The sequence below is a fragment of the Culex pipiens genome, chromosome 1, assembly GCF_016801865.2.
Source record: "Culex pipiens pallens isolate TS chromosome 1, TS_CPP_V2, whole genome shotgun sequence".
Taxonomy (NCBI): Eukaryota; Metazoa; Arthropoda; class Insecta; order Diptera; family Culicidae; genus Culex; species Culex pipiens.
The window spans coordinates 45,377,221-45,394,410 of NC_068937.1; the positions used below are offsets into that span (position 1 = coordinate 45,377,221).

Sequence of the window (17,190 nt, forward strand, 5' to 3'; positions counted from 1 at the left end):
TGTATTTGGTTTTGCGTTTTTTTATCTGTATTTTGAAAATGACATTTTTGTTTGAACTCTTGTCCCAGGCAAAGTAATTAGATATGATTGAAAGAATTCAGAAATCGACAAGATCGACATTTCGTAAATAACCATGTGAGCATACTAAACTTGGAAGAGAAGTGTAAAGCAACTCAAGAACTTCAGTTCAAAAGTAGCTCAAAATTGTGAGCAATTGGAACAAATCTGGACGTAGGTTCGAACGTAACGTGAAAAATCACATGGGGCGAATTGGGACAGCAGTTTTAACCATGTAGGAGCACAATATTTGGATTTTTCTGGTTGGTTTCAGTTAGAACAGACTCAGGCCAACAAAATGTGTACATCCATTTCCAAATTTAAAACCATTAAAAGCTCAAAACATTGCTGTCCCTATTCAGACTGTAGTTCCGATTCGCTTCAGATGACGGTAGTGTGATTTCTGAGACACGCCAAATATGTATTTCTTGCTAGCAACAACTTTACCTTGAAGCTCTACTAATTGTTTGCTAAAAGCTTCGTTTCACTTCAAAGGCCAATTTTTCACGGAGTCGTTTCACTTGCTCGGCGCTAGTCTGGCACATTATTGAATTTTCCAACCCGTTTGGCTCCCCATTACCGTGGCAAAATCCCTCGAAAAATGACAATAACCAAGCGCGTGCCGAGGATCAAGACAATACCAACACCGCCCACGCACTTTACAAAATTGCTGATTTCGTCGTGATTTTCCAGGCTAAAAATAATTGAAAATAAGCGGGGGGAGGGGTAGAATGCTTGAAAACTCACATCATCACCCAATTTCCTTTAGTTTAAGTTGGCTGGGAGGGAAAAGCGTTTATCCCACGTGATGCCGAGCATTCGCTACGTGTTTAGTATGCCGTATGAAGCAGTACACTCTAAATGGGCTTTCGGGAAATGAGCTTTGCAAACTATATATGCGCGGGCTGAGCTAGAAACTGAAAAGCCACGTGACTTTGCCTTGTCACTGTGAAGAGCACACCCCCCCCCCCCCCTTTAGAGATGACACATCAAGAGAGGACAAGTATACGTAGAGTTTCAGAGTGAAAGTTGCCAGCAACAAGCAGCAATGTTCTGAAACTACCCCTTAGAGAAGAGAAGAGTCGGTTTAGCCAGGGATTTAATTAAATATCAAATGAGACATTGTGTAAACTGATGGCTTTGGAATTGCTTTTGTGTTTACCTTTACCATGGGATGCAGAAGAGAATCTCTGCATTCGAACTGTACTCAAAGCTTGGGATGAAGCTCAGCTTGATGTTGAAAATAACACTTTTGTCTTTTATGCCTGGAAGGGATTTGATAATTTGCACAATACTCCACAAGGCATTGTTTTTAAATGTTTTGATTTTTGTTACATGTTTTTGTTTATCAAAATTGCCACGAAATCAAAATGAAACGAGAATCGAAGCTAAAGAAATTCCAGCAGTTCTCTACGAAATCGATCTTTTTTTTTATTTTATTTTTTTTGGTGCCTTCGGTATGCCCAATGAAGTCATTTTGCATCATTAGTTTGTCCTTATGGTTGCCCATACAAATTTGGCAATTGTCCATACAAAAATGATATACGAAAATTCAAAAATCTGTATCTTTTTGAAGGAATTTTTTGATCGATTTGGTGTCTTCGGCAAAGTTGTAGGGAAAAAAAATGATACGCGGTAAATTTTTTTTTTGGTTTTAATTTCACTTTTTTCACTAAAACTTGATGCGCAAAAAACGGAAAAAATTTGATATGTTATGTTTTAGTAGACATCAAATACCAACTCTTCAGAAATTTCCAGAATGTGCATAAAATCTTTGACCGAGTTATAAATTTTTGAATCAATACTGATTTGTTGTAACCATTTTGGGTAACTTTTTTGAAAATAGTCGCAGTTATTAATTCTTTTAAATTAGTGCCCATGTTTGCCCACTCTTGAAAAAAATATCTTTGAAATGCTGAGAAAATTCTCTATATTTTGCTTTTTTGAACTTTGTTGATACGACCCTTAGTTGCTGAGAATTGCCATGCACAAATTTAAAAACAGGAAAATTGATGTTTTCTAAGTCTCACCCAAACAACCCACGATTTTCTAATGTCGATATCTCAGCAACTAATGGTCCGATTTTCAATTTTAAAATATGAAACATTATTGAAATTTTCCGATTTTTTCGAAAACAATATTTTGCCCTTTTTTAAATCAAGGCCGATCAAATAATTCCTTCAAAAGATGCAGATTTTTGAACTTTCATATATCATTTTTGTATGGACAGCTGCCAAATTTGTATGGAAAACTATATGGACAAACTAATGATGCAAAATGGCTTCTTTGGGCATACCGAAGGCACCAAAGAAGTTCGAAAAGACCGAAATCTCAGAAAAAATTGTATTTAAATATTCAAAAAGCTGTATATTTTGAAGGAATTTTCTAATGAACACAATTTATTAAAAAATTGGCATTTTTTTCCCATGTAATCGCACAAAATCGCAACTTTCGAGCCATACAAATGTGTAGACAACAAGAATGCTGCCGAAGTTTAGGCCGGTACAAATTTTATCAAAAGTTTTTGTCGCTTGGCTCTGGCAATGAATTCATAAAAAAAATATTTTCCAATACTTCTATGTCTTCTACAGATCGGTGGTCCCAAAATTTCAAATTAGTTTTAGGCCGTTTTTTTTTTTTTCAAGGTAAGTGTTTTACAATCGATTTTGCATTTTTTTCAATAATATTTTAAATTTTATTGTGCTTTGGTTGAATTTTAGGTAAGGGGGTCAAATGTTCAATATTCACCCTTTTGAAATGATAGAGTTGATTTCAAAATTGTAATTAACTTTAAGTGGCTATATATCTTGAAAACAGGGTTCTTCATTAAAAACCCTGTAAAGTACTTTTCGATTACAAATTTGATTTTACATCAAAAACCAAAGTCAACAAAATTTTGCAATTAAAGTTTCTCTGTTTGGCATCTTTGGTTATTTGGAAAGCGCCCATAAAGTTTGAGCAAATAAAAAAAAATCCATTTCCGGTTTTGGTGGAGAATTACTTATATGTAAACAATAAAAACACTGATTTTAAGAAGAGGTAGACGATTCTCGAGATTTTCATTTTCCCGGGAATCGAAAATTGAATTTTGCTTATTTCCGGAAATTCCCAGAACCAAAGAAAAAAATATTGATATCTAATCACGCCTTCATTATTAAGTGACAGAAAATTAACAATTACAAGGAAAACTGAATTGGATATTGGGAACTGGCAAACTTAATCTACATAAGATGCCCGAGATACAATGAAATATTTGTTTAAATATGGATGCCGATGAGAAACACTAAATGACGTATAACTTTTAATATTTAAAATTACTTTGAAAAGAAGAATACTTACACGAAGAAAAAAGAGTTCCCAAATTCGTGAACAAGCGTTCATGAAATTCGGAACCACCGGAAAGTGTTCAAATTGCATGGTACATTTTTCATAAACGTACCATGGAAATTGAACACTTTGTTCTTAGTTCGAAATTTTATGAACGCTTGTTCACGATTTTGGAAACTCTTTTTTCTCCGTGTACTTTATTTCCATTTCTGGGCTGTAAAAGCTTTTTTTATGTAAACTTTGTGCTCTCCAATTTTACGTTGTGTCAATGCCAATGTATTTTTAACAAATTTAATTTAACGTTTAATCTTCACTCAAAAAATGAGTTCGCGTAAACGTGAACAGAGTTCATGCCAACGGGAACCAGGAAGAAAACTGTTCACTTTCATTATGCAATGCACTATAAACTCTGTTCACGATTACGCGAACTCATGTAGGGGTAAGCGTGGTTGCCTCTCACCCAGTCAGCCTGGGTTCGATCCCAAAAGGTCCCGGTGGCATTTTTTGAGACGAGATTTGTCTGATCACGCCTTCAGTCGAACGGGGAAGTAAATGTTGGCCCCGGGCTAACCTAGAGAGTTAGGTCGTTAGCTCAGTCCAGGTGTAGGAGTCGTCTCCCTGGGTCCTGTCTCGGTGGAGTCGCTGGTAAACAGTTGGACTCACAATCCAAAGGTCGTCAGCTCGAATCCCGAGGTGGATGGAAGCTAAGGTGTAAAAAGAGGTTTGCAATTGCCTCAACAATCAAGCCTTCGGACACCTGGTTTCACGTAGGAATCTCGTCATCGAGATCGCCAAGGCAGCGCTGTAGAGCGAATAGTTTAGATTTTGAAACCTGGAATAAGACAGAATTTGTTTTAATTATGCAAAGCCAGTAACGTAATCAAGTTATTTAAATAATCAGAACGACATTTCCAAAGCTTTTAAAAATATTAAAAATAATTTCTATCAAATTTTCAAATCACATACACTTCGCATCACGAACACGATTAATCCTTTAAACCGACTATTTGTTTTGATTGTTTCGATACCCAAAATCCGCTTAGAATTATCATGTTGTTGCACCGCTAATCCCACAGTATGTTTAATTTGCGCAGCAAAACCAGAACATTCCAGATCGATATCCATCCTCGGGCTTCGCCGTGCACGTGTCACGATATTGATACGCATTATGTCACCAGAAAATCCGCTCGTAAATACATAATCAATTCATCTCGTCGATAGCAGGTGGTGGAGAAAACACGCCGCAGAGTCACGATTGTTCCAAGAAAATAACGCTGGCGCCGTTGATGGATGCTATTTTGATGATGAGGAGCAGGAGCAGAGCGTTTTTGACAACCGAGAGGTGACACGTGTGCGGCTCACCACCTGGGAGTGTGGTGGCGGGAGTTGATTTACCACGTGGAATGGAATTCCCGCACCTGTACATGATTTTAATGAAATGAGGTGATTTTTTTCTTCGGAGATTGGTTCTGGGAATCAATGATTAAGAAATTACGAAATACTTGGAAACTTTAACTTGAAGAAATTGTTAAAACTGCATTGTTTTAAAGTTTAAGGATTACATTGCTTTTGAGTGATCCTAGCGTCGACACTGTCAAAACTATATAGCAAGGATAATGTTACGTTGAAGGATGTGTTCTTTCCACTTCATGCCTAGAGGAAAATTACAAGCAAATTCCTAGTTCGCATCATTGTTACAGAAAATGTTCATCATCCTGGCCCCTTGAGGGGAGATACCAAACAGCAACTTCAACGTGTAGTGCGAACGAGCCCAACCCCCAAAATAGCATTAAATTCTATCCTCCAGGCCCGAGGCATTCGAGGTTTATCTTCCGGTACTTCCTACCACCCTTAAAATTACAACAGAGTCTGACATGAAAGCTAAAGCCCTAAACCCAGTGAGCTGTGAAACCATGATCGCGTAAACAAGCTTTTGCAGAGTGGTGGTGGTTTGAATTTTCCTGGCTTAACTTTTGAAGGCTTTCGGGGTGGAGATGGAACCGGAGGAAAGTATAATATGAAACACTGTTTACGTTTTGAGGAGATTTTCACACTTTGAGATGATTTTGAATAAGAGACTGTTGATGTTTTTTGTTGGAATTTTATTCCTGTTAATAGAAAACAAATAAATAAATCAACAAGCTTTACACAATATTCGATAGTATATCGCAATTTCACGGAAGTGTACCCAGAACTACATAGAGTCTTTTAACTATCCAAAGAAACCACGTTTACTTTGAGTGGCAAACATTAGCAAACATAGATCAGAATCATTGAGGTAGAACTTACTTCGAGTTCAAATTTGAACAGCTTTGGTCAACAGGCACTCGACCAGCGGTCCATAGGATAACTCTACCTAAGTGAAATAATAATAGTGTTCGTTCATTCATTGAAACGGGTGCGGGAAATTTCGATGTTTCGCCGAATGGAAAAAAAAATCGTCAAAAAACGAATAGTGATAAATAAATATGTAGTTTATTTAATGTTAAATATTTTTTTAAAATTTTTGTTCTTCCTTTTAGAATTAGGGACCATCCATAAACCACGTGGACACTTTTTTTGGGAATCTGTCACCCCCCCCCCCTCGTGGACAATTGTCCATACAAAAAAAAAACTTTTTTGTATGGATCGTGGACAATCGCCATACCCCCCCCCCCCCCCTAAAGTGTCCACATGGTTTATGGATGGTCCCTTATTTAAAAGATCATTTTAATTAATTTTTGTAATATTTTATTTAACCTTTTCATGCCTGATTATATATTATAAATATTTGTTTAGGTATTTGTGGGAAAATGATTCTTATGACCTTACGAAAATTATAGGCTACTTTTAGATATTTTTATTTGCGGGTTAGATAAAACTCATCAAGCCTGAAGGGTTAAAATTAAATGGTTTTTCAAAAATAACTAGTTTTTGCATTTTATGGTCCATAAACAGTTCTTTGCAAACAAATTGGGTTCAAAAAATCTTTTGTTTTTAAAAATAAACTGCTTTTAAAATAATGAATGGTATATTCTATCTTTCAAAGATGATTATTTCTCTGAATTATTTAAAGATGATGTTCGGGACCCGTGGTGTAGGGGTAAGCATGGTTGTTTCTCATCCAGTCGATCCCAGAAGATCCCGGTGGCATTTTTCGAGACGAGATTTGTCTGATCACGCCTTCCGTCGGACGGGGAAGTAAATGTTGGCCCCGGTGTAACCTTAAAGTTAGGTCGTTCGCTCAGTCCAGGTGTAGGAGTCGTCTCCCTGGATCCTGTCTCGGTGGAGTCGCTGGTAGGCAGTTGGACTCACAATCCAAAGGTCGTCAGTTTGAATCCCGGGGTGGATGGAAACTAAGGTGTATAAAGAGGTTTGCAATTGCCTCAACAATCATGCTTTCAAACACCTAGTTTCGAGAAGGAATCTCGCAATCGAGAACACAATGCTGTAGAGCGAATAATTTGATTTGATTTGATGTTTATTTATTTGCAAAAAAAAACTCTTTTAAACATGAGAAACCATTTGTAAATAAAAAGAGAAGATAATGACAGATTTTGCAATCTTTTCAACATTACCAGTCCAGTGAAAAAAAAAATGGGTTTTCACATCATTACATTGAAAACAAATTGGTTTTAAACATAATTTATTTTGAGTATAACTCTGTAAAACATAAGCAGATTTTCAAAAATTGAATATGATGTTCATATATTTCTGTGAGTATTTTACATTCTTTTGAACATAAGCAGTAGCCTGTCCCATTTTGAGGTCATGTCGAGGAATTTCAGGTGCTCATTTTTTCAATGATTGATTATGATGTTACTTTCAATTTTTTCAATTTCAATTCGGTTTTATTGGTGAATTATCAAATTACAATTTGTTCTTTTTATGTACCGTAAACTGGGGTGACTTTGATAGGTTTTCCAAATGCCCGTCAAATTAATATCTTAACATTTTTGAGAATTTTGAGTATGTAAGCATTAAGTGATGACTTATTATCGAACATATATGCAAAAATGTGACTGTTACATTGGATGTATCAAAATTAGTAGACAAATCAAATTTCTATCAATGTCACCCCGGGCTATCAAATTCACCCCAGTTTACGGTACCTAACAGAGTTTTTGTGTTCATTTCAGCTGTGTGTTGCGTCATTATTCGTTTTAGAGCATTTGTTACTATTAAATAATGCATAAACAAGAGTAAGAAAAAGTTTTCAAAAAACTTACACAATTGCAAATGATAGGGGATAGAAATAGGGAAAGTTACGGCAGCTCCAAAACCGCGTCATCATCTCCCCCGCGAGAGCAAAGAACTCCGGCAGGGTAAAGAGATCTTCTCCGGTGACTTCTTGCTGGGCCGTATTGCCGCTACCGGCAGCGACCACGCTGGCGAACGATCGACCCCATCCGGGAGGGAACGCTGAGTTGTTTGCTGGAACCGTACGCTGTCCAGCTGCAGGAACGGCTACGTTCGTACTTCGCTGAGGAGAGTGGGACGCTGCTGTTTTCTTCTTCCTCTTTTCCTGCTCCTCGATGTAGGCCTTGCGCGCGACGCATCCGCGGTAATTGCCGGTATGGTTGCCGTCACAGTTCGCGCACTTTACGCGCGGCTTGGTTTGTTCTGCCTTGTCCCCCAAGTCCGCCTTTCGTGGCAGTGCGCATGCCTCCGAGAGGTGTGAATCACCGCACTTCACGCAGCGGGGCCGGAGGTTACAGTTCCGCGAGCCGTGGCCGAATTTCTGGCAACGGTGGCATTGCGCTACGTCCGTCGGGTTCTTGGAGTAAAACCGCCAGTTTACCCAAAAACCGTCCAACGTCTTAGTCTGCTGCAGGACTTGGATCTTGACGGTGCCGCGGTCGAAGTACAACAGGTACAGGGTATGCACACCCGTGACCGTTGTCTTGCGCGAGAGCACTTTTATCTCCCGTGGCTTTATTCCGGCGTCCAAAAGGTATTTCTTCAGGTCGGTGACCGGACGGTCTTGATAACCCTGCAAGACGACCTTAACAGGGAGCTCTAGGGGTTGAATGTGTAGAAGTTGAAGTTGCTACGCTTCAATTCTTCAGACACCAAGTCGAAATCCTTTTTGCTCAGTGTAATCACTTGCACCGACGACTTACCGATTTTCAGACAATATCCGAGTCCTTTCAGCAACTCGTCAACATCGTCCGCCAACGTGTCCAAAACAAAAATTGGAGGTGGTCTTCGTTCCGTTGGAGAATTGTTCTTTTTTGACGTCAGCACTTTTTTCCGTGCACGACCATCGTAGTCGTCGTCGTCGTCGGTAGTGCTGCTACCGTCGGTGTTGTTTTCTTCGTCGTCGCTCAGCATCTGGAACTTGTTCCAAATGGAAATGTTGGCGGATGTTGATGTGCCACTGGTCGTGGCACCGGAGTTACCCGAACTGGTGATCATGGAACACATCCGGGATGTAGTAACTTTTTGTCGATTCCTTCTGCGCTCACGCTCCCCAGCGCGATGGCGGTCGACACAGCGTTGGTTTGTTTACCTTTTGGACACGGCCGGTAGACGAACTTCGCGGGTTTTTCGAGGCCGCACTCGAACTGCCACGGCCTCGGCTGGCCCTTGGCATGCTGCAGGAGAAAACTCGCGGCAAATCAAGGCCAATTACGTCGAAAAAAAAACGAAAAACTGTTTGAGTACTGAGCACTGTACTGCTGCTTACTCTAGTGCGTACACGATAAAATACTTTTTTGCAATTCCGTCGTGAAACTACTTACTTTTCCTGTCATTCTTGAACGACGAAATAGCCTACTTTTCTGTACCAAAAATAATAGAATCGAATAGCAACACTTTTCAAAATAAATGCTGAAAAGTTCTACTTTTCAGCACTGAAATGGGTGCTGAAAAGTTGAACTTTTCAGCACTTGTTTCGAAAAGTAACACTTTTCAACATTTTTTTATTTAAACTATTTATTGACAAAATACATGAAAATTCGACATAAAATTTCACTCAATGGGTGTTTTTCGAAATTGCAAAAAATGTTGTATGGAACTCGTTGCAAAACTTGATTTTTTCAGCACTCGTCGTATTTATCCAACTCGGTGAACCTCGTTGGATAAATGTACGACTCGTGCTGAAAAAATCCTCTTTTTGCAACTTGTTGCATAAACTACTATTTCGCACCCCCTATTCGATTTACTGAAAAAAATCACTCTTTTAAACAAATTTTCTAAAATCGCTTGGAATCAAAACAAAAACTGTTTCAATCTGGTGTGTATTTTACAAAAATGATAGTTTTTTGTCCATAGATTAAGATTCACTATCAATATTAAACCAAAATTAAAGTTTTTGACGTTCTCCCAGGCTGATTTATGTCGAAAAAATCGCATTTTTTCGAAACTTTTTTCAGAAATGCTCATTTAATTTAGGGTAGCCCATTTTTCCCATCAAAACCGGTGCGTGCAGCCTGTAGGAAATTTTACGGCGAACATTTTTCCCTCTGAGAAAATTTAATTTCGACACTCCAGTGCCTATCTCGAGTTGAGTTGAGTTTTATTTTATTTTTTCGTCGTGATTGTGAAACAACTATACTGATGTATAATGAAATTATAAACACTTTTTTTTTATTGAAATGTTGAAATAATGGCAAGAAATTTTATTTTTTCATTTTTCCCCTTCTCGACTTTGGCACATGGCAAGGGACATAAACTTTGAAAAATATTTCCAACGGCCTTACTTGAAATTTCTATAATTTTTTGCATTTTTTCAAATATCAGCAATAAATTATAAAATTATTCAACCAGATGGCTTTCGCATTTCTCGATCCTTAGAAGTTCCTTGTAAAAATTCGGAGATCAAAACAATCGGAAATATCTTTTTAGAGTTCTTGAAATCCTTAAACAAAAAAAAATTCTTATTTATTAATAAACGCTTGTTTTTTTTTGCATGACAATTTCCTAATTTTTGTGATTGTTTTGTGAGTAGTTTCTCGAAATAAAAGTTTAAAAAGTTTTCAGAAAAATAATTCTGTGATTTTTTTTGCGTTTTTTTATATAAGTGGCCATCCGTAAGCCACGTGGACACTTTGCAAAGGGGGGAGGGGGGTGGGAGTTTTACATAATTGATCAGCAGTTCATCGCAAAATAATTCGGGCTTCATCATAAAACTGCTGAATTTTTGCAATCTACCGAGAGACAATTTCTTTGAATATGTTTCATTTAAAAATGTTATTCCTTGAATATATATTTTTCTGTGGGTTTTTTTTATTCTATTTACGTGAACAGTATTGAGAAAAAATAGATGAAATATTTTTAAGAAGAAAATAATTAAACCGATTTTTTATTTAAGAAAAAATCTACTGACGAAATGTCTACTCGGCAAAACGTCCTTCGGCGAAATTTTCATTAGGAGAAACGAATTTCAGCGAAATGTACCAGATTCCATTGAACCAGTACATCCCATTGAGTGGCTTATTTTGACAAAAGACACAGATTCGATATGATTGAAGTCTTGGGTTCGATTCTCAATATGGGTACTTTTTTGATGGATGAACTCAGCCATCTCAGGAATTATCCTTTCCGTTCGTTTACAGCACCGTCGTCAGGGGTGACATTAGACCATACAAAACTGATGAAATTTGTATGACTCAATATCACCTCCCTGACCCAATGTCACCTCTGATGACGGTACCTTGTGACAACCATGGTCTTTATTCCCTCGGCTGGCATTGACCTGTTAAGGGTGTAACAACTTCAAATAGATGACTCTTACATCTAGAATGACCTAACGAACTAACATGACAATAAGCCGGAACCGATAGTTATCTTTCACTACGCCGGGAGGTGTGTTGAAACATTTCTCTTCTCAAGAAACGCTAACCGAGCTCAACTGGGATTGATCCCAGGACAGCTGGGGTGAGAGGCAACTACGCTTACCATCGACCCAGATATTTCTTCAGCTAGGAATGCAAAAATCAACAGTCTAATCAAATCAGCAACTTCATTCAAAACCCAGAAGCCAATGGAGATGACTAACTGTATCCTGCTTGAATGTTTCACATCCAAACATAATTTATGCTAAGCGCATAATAATCAATTAGCCCACGTGTGCCAAACATCCCTGACCAAGGGCATAATTTTCTCACCCAGCGGTCTAAATCAACAATAGACGATAACTTAATCCCCACGACCCATAATGTACCCCAACCCCCTTCTTCTTCATGGGTGGCGGGTTGTGTCCGTGTTGTCCAAGTTCCACCATTCGGTCTTTGTCCCTTCTTCGGGGTAAATAATTTACGCTCAGCATTCGATTTGCTAGACGCAGCGGAATTGAAATTATAGACTACTAGCGCCACCTGGCGGAGGAGCGATAGAAAATACATAATTCATGCTCGTGCTGGTCTTTGATTTCGCTCCAATCAGATCTGTTGTCATCGGGGGCAAGGTGGACGATTCTTGATTTATGAGAATTGCTTGAGATGTCTCGTTAATTATTCAGCTGACAGCTCCTATCGGTGCTAATTTTGGTCTCTTTCTTCAACAGTTCAATGCAAGTGATGCTGAACAGGAGAAATTAGGTTAACAACTGAATCCACATTTGGCAAAAAAAACTTGGTCCTGGAAAATATTCAAAACGATAAAAACGATAACAACGATAAAAACGACAATAACGATAAAAACGATACAAACATTATAAGCGATAAAAAAATGTTTTTCTCTTCACTTTTCAGGAGTTCCTAATCCAGTCATCGGCCACAACATGCACAGCTAGACAGCGCAGAGTTTGCCGCACTTGCAACCATGAGTTTGCTGCCCGTCACCATCCAGTACTCGGACTACTTCAACAAGTCCTGGCGGAACGACAGTGCGCTGGGCAATGACAGTTCCGTGCCAAGTTTAGGCCTACTCGGCACCGGTTCCTCCTGGAACGAGACGTACGAGGTGTACGCGCCCAACTTCCCGTACGTCTCTTCCACGGAGGAGCAGAACTACATCGAGCTGCTGAGCGAGCGCATCCGGAACGGGTCCTCCTCAAACCAGTCACTACATCCGGTAGAGCATCCGGTCGTGGGCGAGTGCATCAGCGGGTACTGGGCCAGTCTGTACTTCGAGCTGACCAGCTACTTCCTGTACGTGCTGATCTTCGTGACGGCCGTGATCGGCAACTCGATCGTGCTGTTCATCGTACAGTCCAACCCGCGCATGAGAACCGTCACCAACTACTTCATCACGAACCTGGCCGTCGGGGATCTGATGATGATGCTGTTCTGCGTGCCGTTCACGTTCATCTCGACGTTCGTGCTGCAGTACTGGCCGTTTGGGCTGATGATGTGCCGCCTGGTGAACTACACCCAGGCCGTGTCGGTGCTGGTCAGTGCGTACACGCTAGTTGCGATCAGCGGCGATCGGTACATTGCGATCATGTGGCCGCTCAAGCCGAGGATCACCAAGACGTAAGTTCAAAAAAACCTACCGATGTTATGGTTCAAGGATGTCACTTTGAAATTTATCTCACAAAACACAACAAATCAAAACTTTAATTCAAACCAACGTGGTTTTACTGTAAAAGAATCACAAAATTCCAACTAAAAGGAAGTAACTCCAATGAACCTGACAGTTCTACATCTCAATTGAAATCACTCGAGAAAAAATCTATGCAATCAAGATTCAAAGCCACTCTTCTTCTCTACTTTGTATTCTGCAGATGCTCTAAAGTGCTGATAGCGATAGTGTGGATCATCGCGCTGATAACGGCCGCTCCGATTGCGATCTTCTCGACGCTCGTCTTTCCGTCAAACTGGCACACCGTGTGCAATCTGTAAGTAAAAAATATCAAGTTTGCAAGCTCAAATCGAATAAAAAAAAAAGTTTGACAAAATGATCAGTTCAAAGTCAATTATCAGAAGGCCTTGGAAAAAAAAATCACTTGGAATCATCAAACCACGAAAAACATGTTTTTTTTTCTTTTTTCATGATTCATGACCATACAAACTTTCAGATAATTGAGTCTTGACTGTGCTTTGTTACAAAACAATCAAAACGATTTAAAACTCGTAGTTCAATGTATTGAAAACAGTTTTCACTAAATCAATTTTCAATTATTTTTTTTTTTCTGTCGTTGCAAATATTTTTCAAAGTTTGAGTCCCTTGCCCTTGGCCAAAGTAGAGGGGGGCAAAAAAATGAAATTACTTAACATGGTTTTGACATTTTTATGCAACAAGTGTTGTAAAACGCATTATACATCAGTAGAGTTGTTCTAAAATCATTAGTTTTCAAAAAATCTAAGTTTTGACGAAAAAAAAATTTATTCCACAAAAAAAATGTTTTACCAGTACAGCCCAGACTCGATTATCCGGAGGCCTCTGAAAAAAATCACTTCGGATAATCGAATCAGGAAAAACCTTTTTTTTTGTTGTCTATTTTTTTATTGTCGAGCTTAACCCTCTACTGCCCAATTTTTTTTTCGAAAATATTTATTTTTCCCGTGTTTAGAAGGTCATTTTGAGCAACTTTTGTGCTACGAAAAACTTTACTTTTCTTGTTTTATGTTTTTCTTGTTTCATTTTTAGTATTTTAATTTGCATTTATCTTGTTTAGTTTATGTTTGCTTTTGGTAGTATTTAGCCTACTCTACCACCTAATATAATTACATTTCGCCTATCTAATTTTTTCATGTTTTTACAGTCACTTTTTCAATTTTTTGCATGTTTTCCACATTTTCTGCTATAGAATCGCATCATCATCATTTAAATTGCAAAAAAATGCGTAGAGACATAGTCTGGGACACTACAAAAATTACTGCATACTTCTTTTTACTGAAAATATAGGAAATGTTAGTAAAAAACACAGCCAAAGTTGACCCCTTAAAAAATGACATTTTTGAAAACATTGGCAAAGTCACATAAAACAAGTTAAACTTCCAACACTAAAATTTTCTAAAATTTTAAGAGTTCTTCTTTCCAATGCGTTTTAAAGATCAAAAATCGGTTGGAAAATTGATTTTTGGTGATTTTTTAGATCGAAGCCCGTCTAGAGGCGGGGTTAGGTTGTAGAGGGTTAAGCATGACCCCTACACTACGCTAAAGTGTTTTAAAATTTTTAAGTCCAAGATGGCGGCCAATATGGTGGTGAAAAAATATTGAAAAAATGCCTTTTATTATTTAATGAGCAATCAACTACTCAAATTTTATTAAAATGGGGTCGCAGAACTCGAATTCGATGTTTAAAACAAGAAAAATAAATAAAAACGAAATTTTTTTTTGTTCGTGATTCAATTATCCGAAGTCCCATACACACCTTCGGATAAACGATCTTCGGATAATCGAAACTTCGAAATTTCACAAAATAAAATATTTTTTTTTTAACTATTTCAATCATGCTCAAAGTGATTATCAATGCTGGAAAATTCATATCAAAATGTTTCCAGTTTATTGAACGTCTAATTTCATTGAAATTTTGAAGTTTTTTTTGTTAAATAATAACTGGGTAATTCTCTACCAACTCACACGAAATCGGGAAAAGTTGCCCCGACCCCTCTTCGATTTGCGTGAAACTTTGTCCTAAGAGGTAACTTTTGTCCCTGGTCACGAATCCTAGGTTCGTTTTTTGATACCTCGTGACGGAGGGGCGGTACGACCCCTTCAATTATTGAACATGCGAAAAAAGAGGTGTTTTTCAATAATTTGTAGCCTGAAACGGTGATGAGATAGAAATTTGGTGTCAAAGGGACTTTTATGTAAAATTAGACGCCCGATTTGATGGCGTACTCAGAATTCCGAAAAAACGTATTTTTCATCAAAAACTAACTTAATCCACCTATGTGGTTGGAGCCTTCCTCACTCATTATCAACAATAGCTGATATGATGGGGTTGTATACCCATTTCATCTATTTTTTAAATCCGGAATAAAAAAGTACATCAATATCACGTGGCCATATCTCGAGACATGGTTGCCAGATCTTCATCTTTATTTTCTATGAATGATCCGGACATTGCACTTGACTTTTTCAATCAACATATTCGTAATTTATTTAACCGTTTTATTCACCTTCGCAAATATGTACCTAGAAAGAATTCCTGGTTTAACAACAATATTATGAAAGCAATGATCGAAAGAGATCTCGCATATAATATATGGAAAACTGATAAGAATTTTACTAATTACAGTCAGTTTAAGAGATTGAGAAATAAAGTCACACATCTCATCAATGAGGCTAAATCTAATTATGTTACATCTCGAGTTGATTCCTCAGTGTCTAGTAAAGACCTTTGGAACAAGTTAAAACAACTAAATATTTCTAATAAATCGAAACATGATGTGAAATTCCCCAACTCTAACGCAGAAATCAACAAATATTTTACCTCAAATTTTACTCAAGATTTGTCACACCCTCCAATATTACCAAGGAACAATGAAGGCTTTCGTTTTTCAGAGGTAAATGTTAATGATATAATTAATGCAATTAATTCAGTGAAGTCAAATGCAGTAGGTATGGATGATATTCCTATCCGTTTTATTAAACTTATTTTGCCTGAAATCATTCATAAAATAACTTTCATTTTCAATATGACCATATTATCATCAAAATTTCCCCGAGCTTGGAAAATGACTAAAGTTATACCAATCAGAAAAAAGTCTAGAAGTCTTGATTTGAACAATTTACGCCCGATAAGTATTCTTTCTGCACTTTCAAAAGTTTTGAGAAAATATTGAAAATCCAAATCCAAACCTATTTGGACAATTTTAATATTCTCAACAGTAATCAATCAGGATTTCGAAAAAATCATAATACGACTTCGGCTACAGTTAAGGTACTAGACGACATTCTTAGTGTAATTGACAAAAAGGGAAAAGCTTTTTCGGTCTTTATCGATTTTGCAAAAGCATTTGATCGCGTGTCGCATGTTAAATTAATTCAAAAGTTATCACTGCAATTCGGATTTTCATCTGGTGCCACAGAATTGTTAAAAAATTACTTATGTAACAGAAAACAAGTTGTTTTCGCAAATGGCCTTTTTTTCTGATTCAGTCAGTATTATTTCAGGCGTACCTCAAGGTTCTATTTTAGGGCCGCTTTTATTTTCTTTATTCATTAATGACTTGTGCTCCGTTCTAAATCATTGTAGAATTCACATGTTTGCTGATGACGTCCAGATTTACATAGCTTCTAATCGGCTGTCTATTCCACAAATGGCGCAATTATTAAATGAAGATTTAGCTAACATTTATGACTGGTCATGTTCTAATCTTCTACCAATTAACTCATCCAAAACTAAAGTTATGCTCTTTTCCAGAAACAGCTCAGAACATCAGCAGCCTTTAATAATGCTCGGTCAAAACGTTCTTGAGTATGTGCTTAAATATCCAAGTCTTGGCTTCATTCTAAAAAATGATTTAGAATGGGATGGTCATGTGAATGCGCAATGTAGAAAAATCTATATCGGACTTAGAACTTTAAAGCTCTCAGCAAGTATGTTACCGGTTAATGTAAAACTCAAACTCTTTAAATCCCTATTGTTGCCACATTTCATGTATGGTGATGTTTTGCTATTAAATGCTTCATCTGCTTCTTTGAACAGGTTAAGGGTAGCTTTAAACGCGTGTGTACGATTTGTATACAATTTAAATAGATATTCGAGAGTGACTCACCTTCAGCAAGAATTGTTAGGCTGTCCTTTTAAAGAGTTTATTAAATTCAGATCTTGTTTAACGTTTAAAATAGTAAACTTTTCCGTTCCACCCTATTTAGCAGATAAAATACAAATTGCCCGCAGTACTAGAACTAGAAATTTAATAATTCCAAGACACAGCACAACACATTACGGAAATAGTTTCATAGTAAGGGGTGCTACTATCTGGA

The 17,190-nt window shown here is 37.6% G+C and overlaps 1 protein-coding gene across 2 annotated transcripts in view; it reads left to right on the forward strand.

The window, feature by feature from the left end:
- LOC120426070 (RYamide receptor-like) overlaps positions 1–17,190 on the forward strand; it is a 347,566-nt gene that overhangs the window by 49,893 nt on the left and 280,483 nt on the right. For both annotated transcript variants that reach the window (XM_052706153.1, XM_052706152.1), the window contains exons 3-4: positions 12,060–12,782; positions 13,034–13,147. In XM_052706153.1, the coding sequence (XP_052562113.1) occupies positions 12,130–12,782; positions 13,034–13,147 (767 nt within the window). In that variant the 5' untranslated portion in view covers positions 12,060–12,129. The remainder of the gene's footprint in view (positions 1–12,059; positions 12,783–13,033; positions 13,148–17,190) is intronic.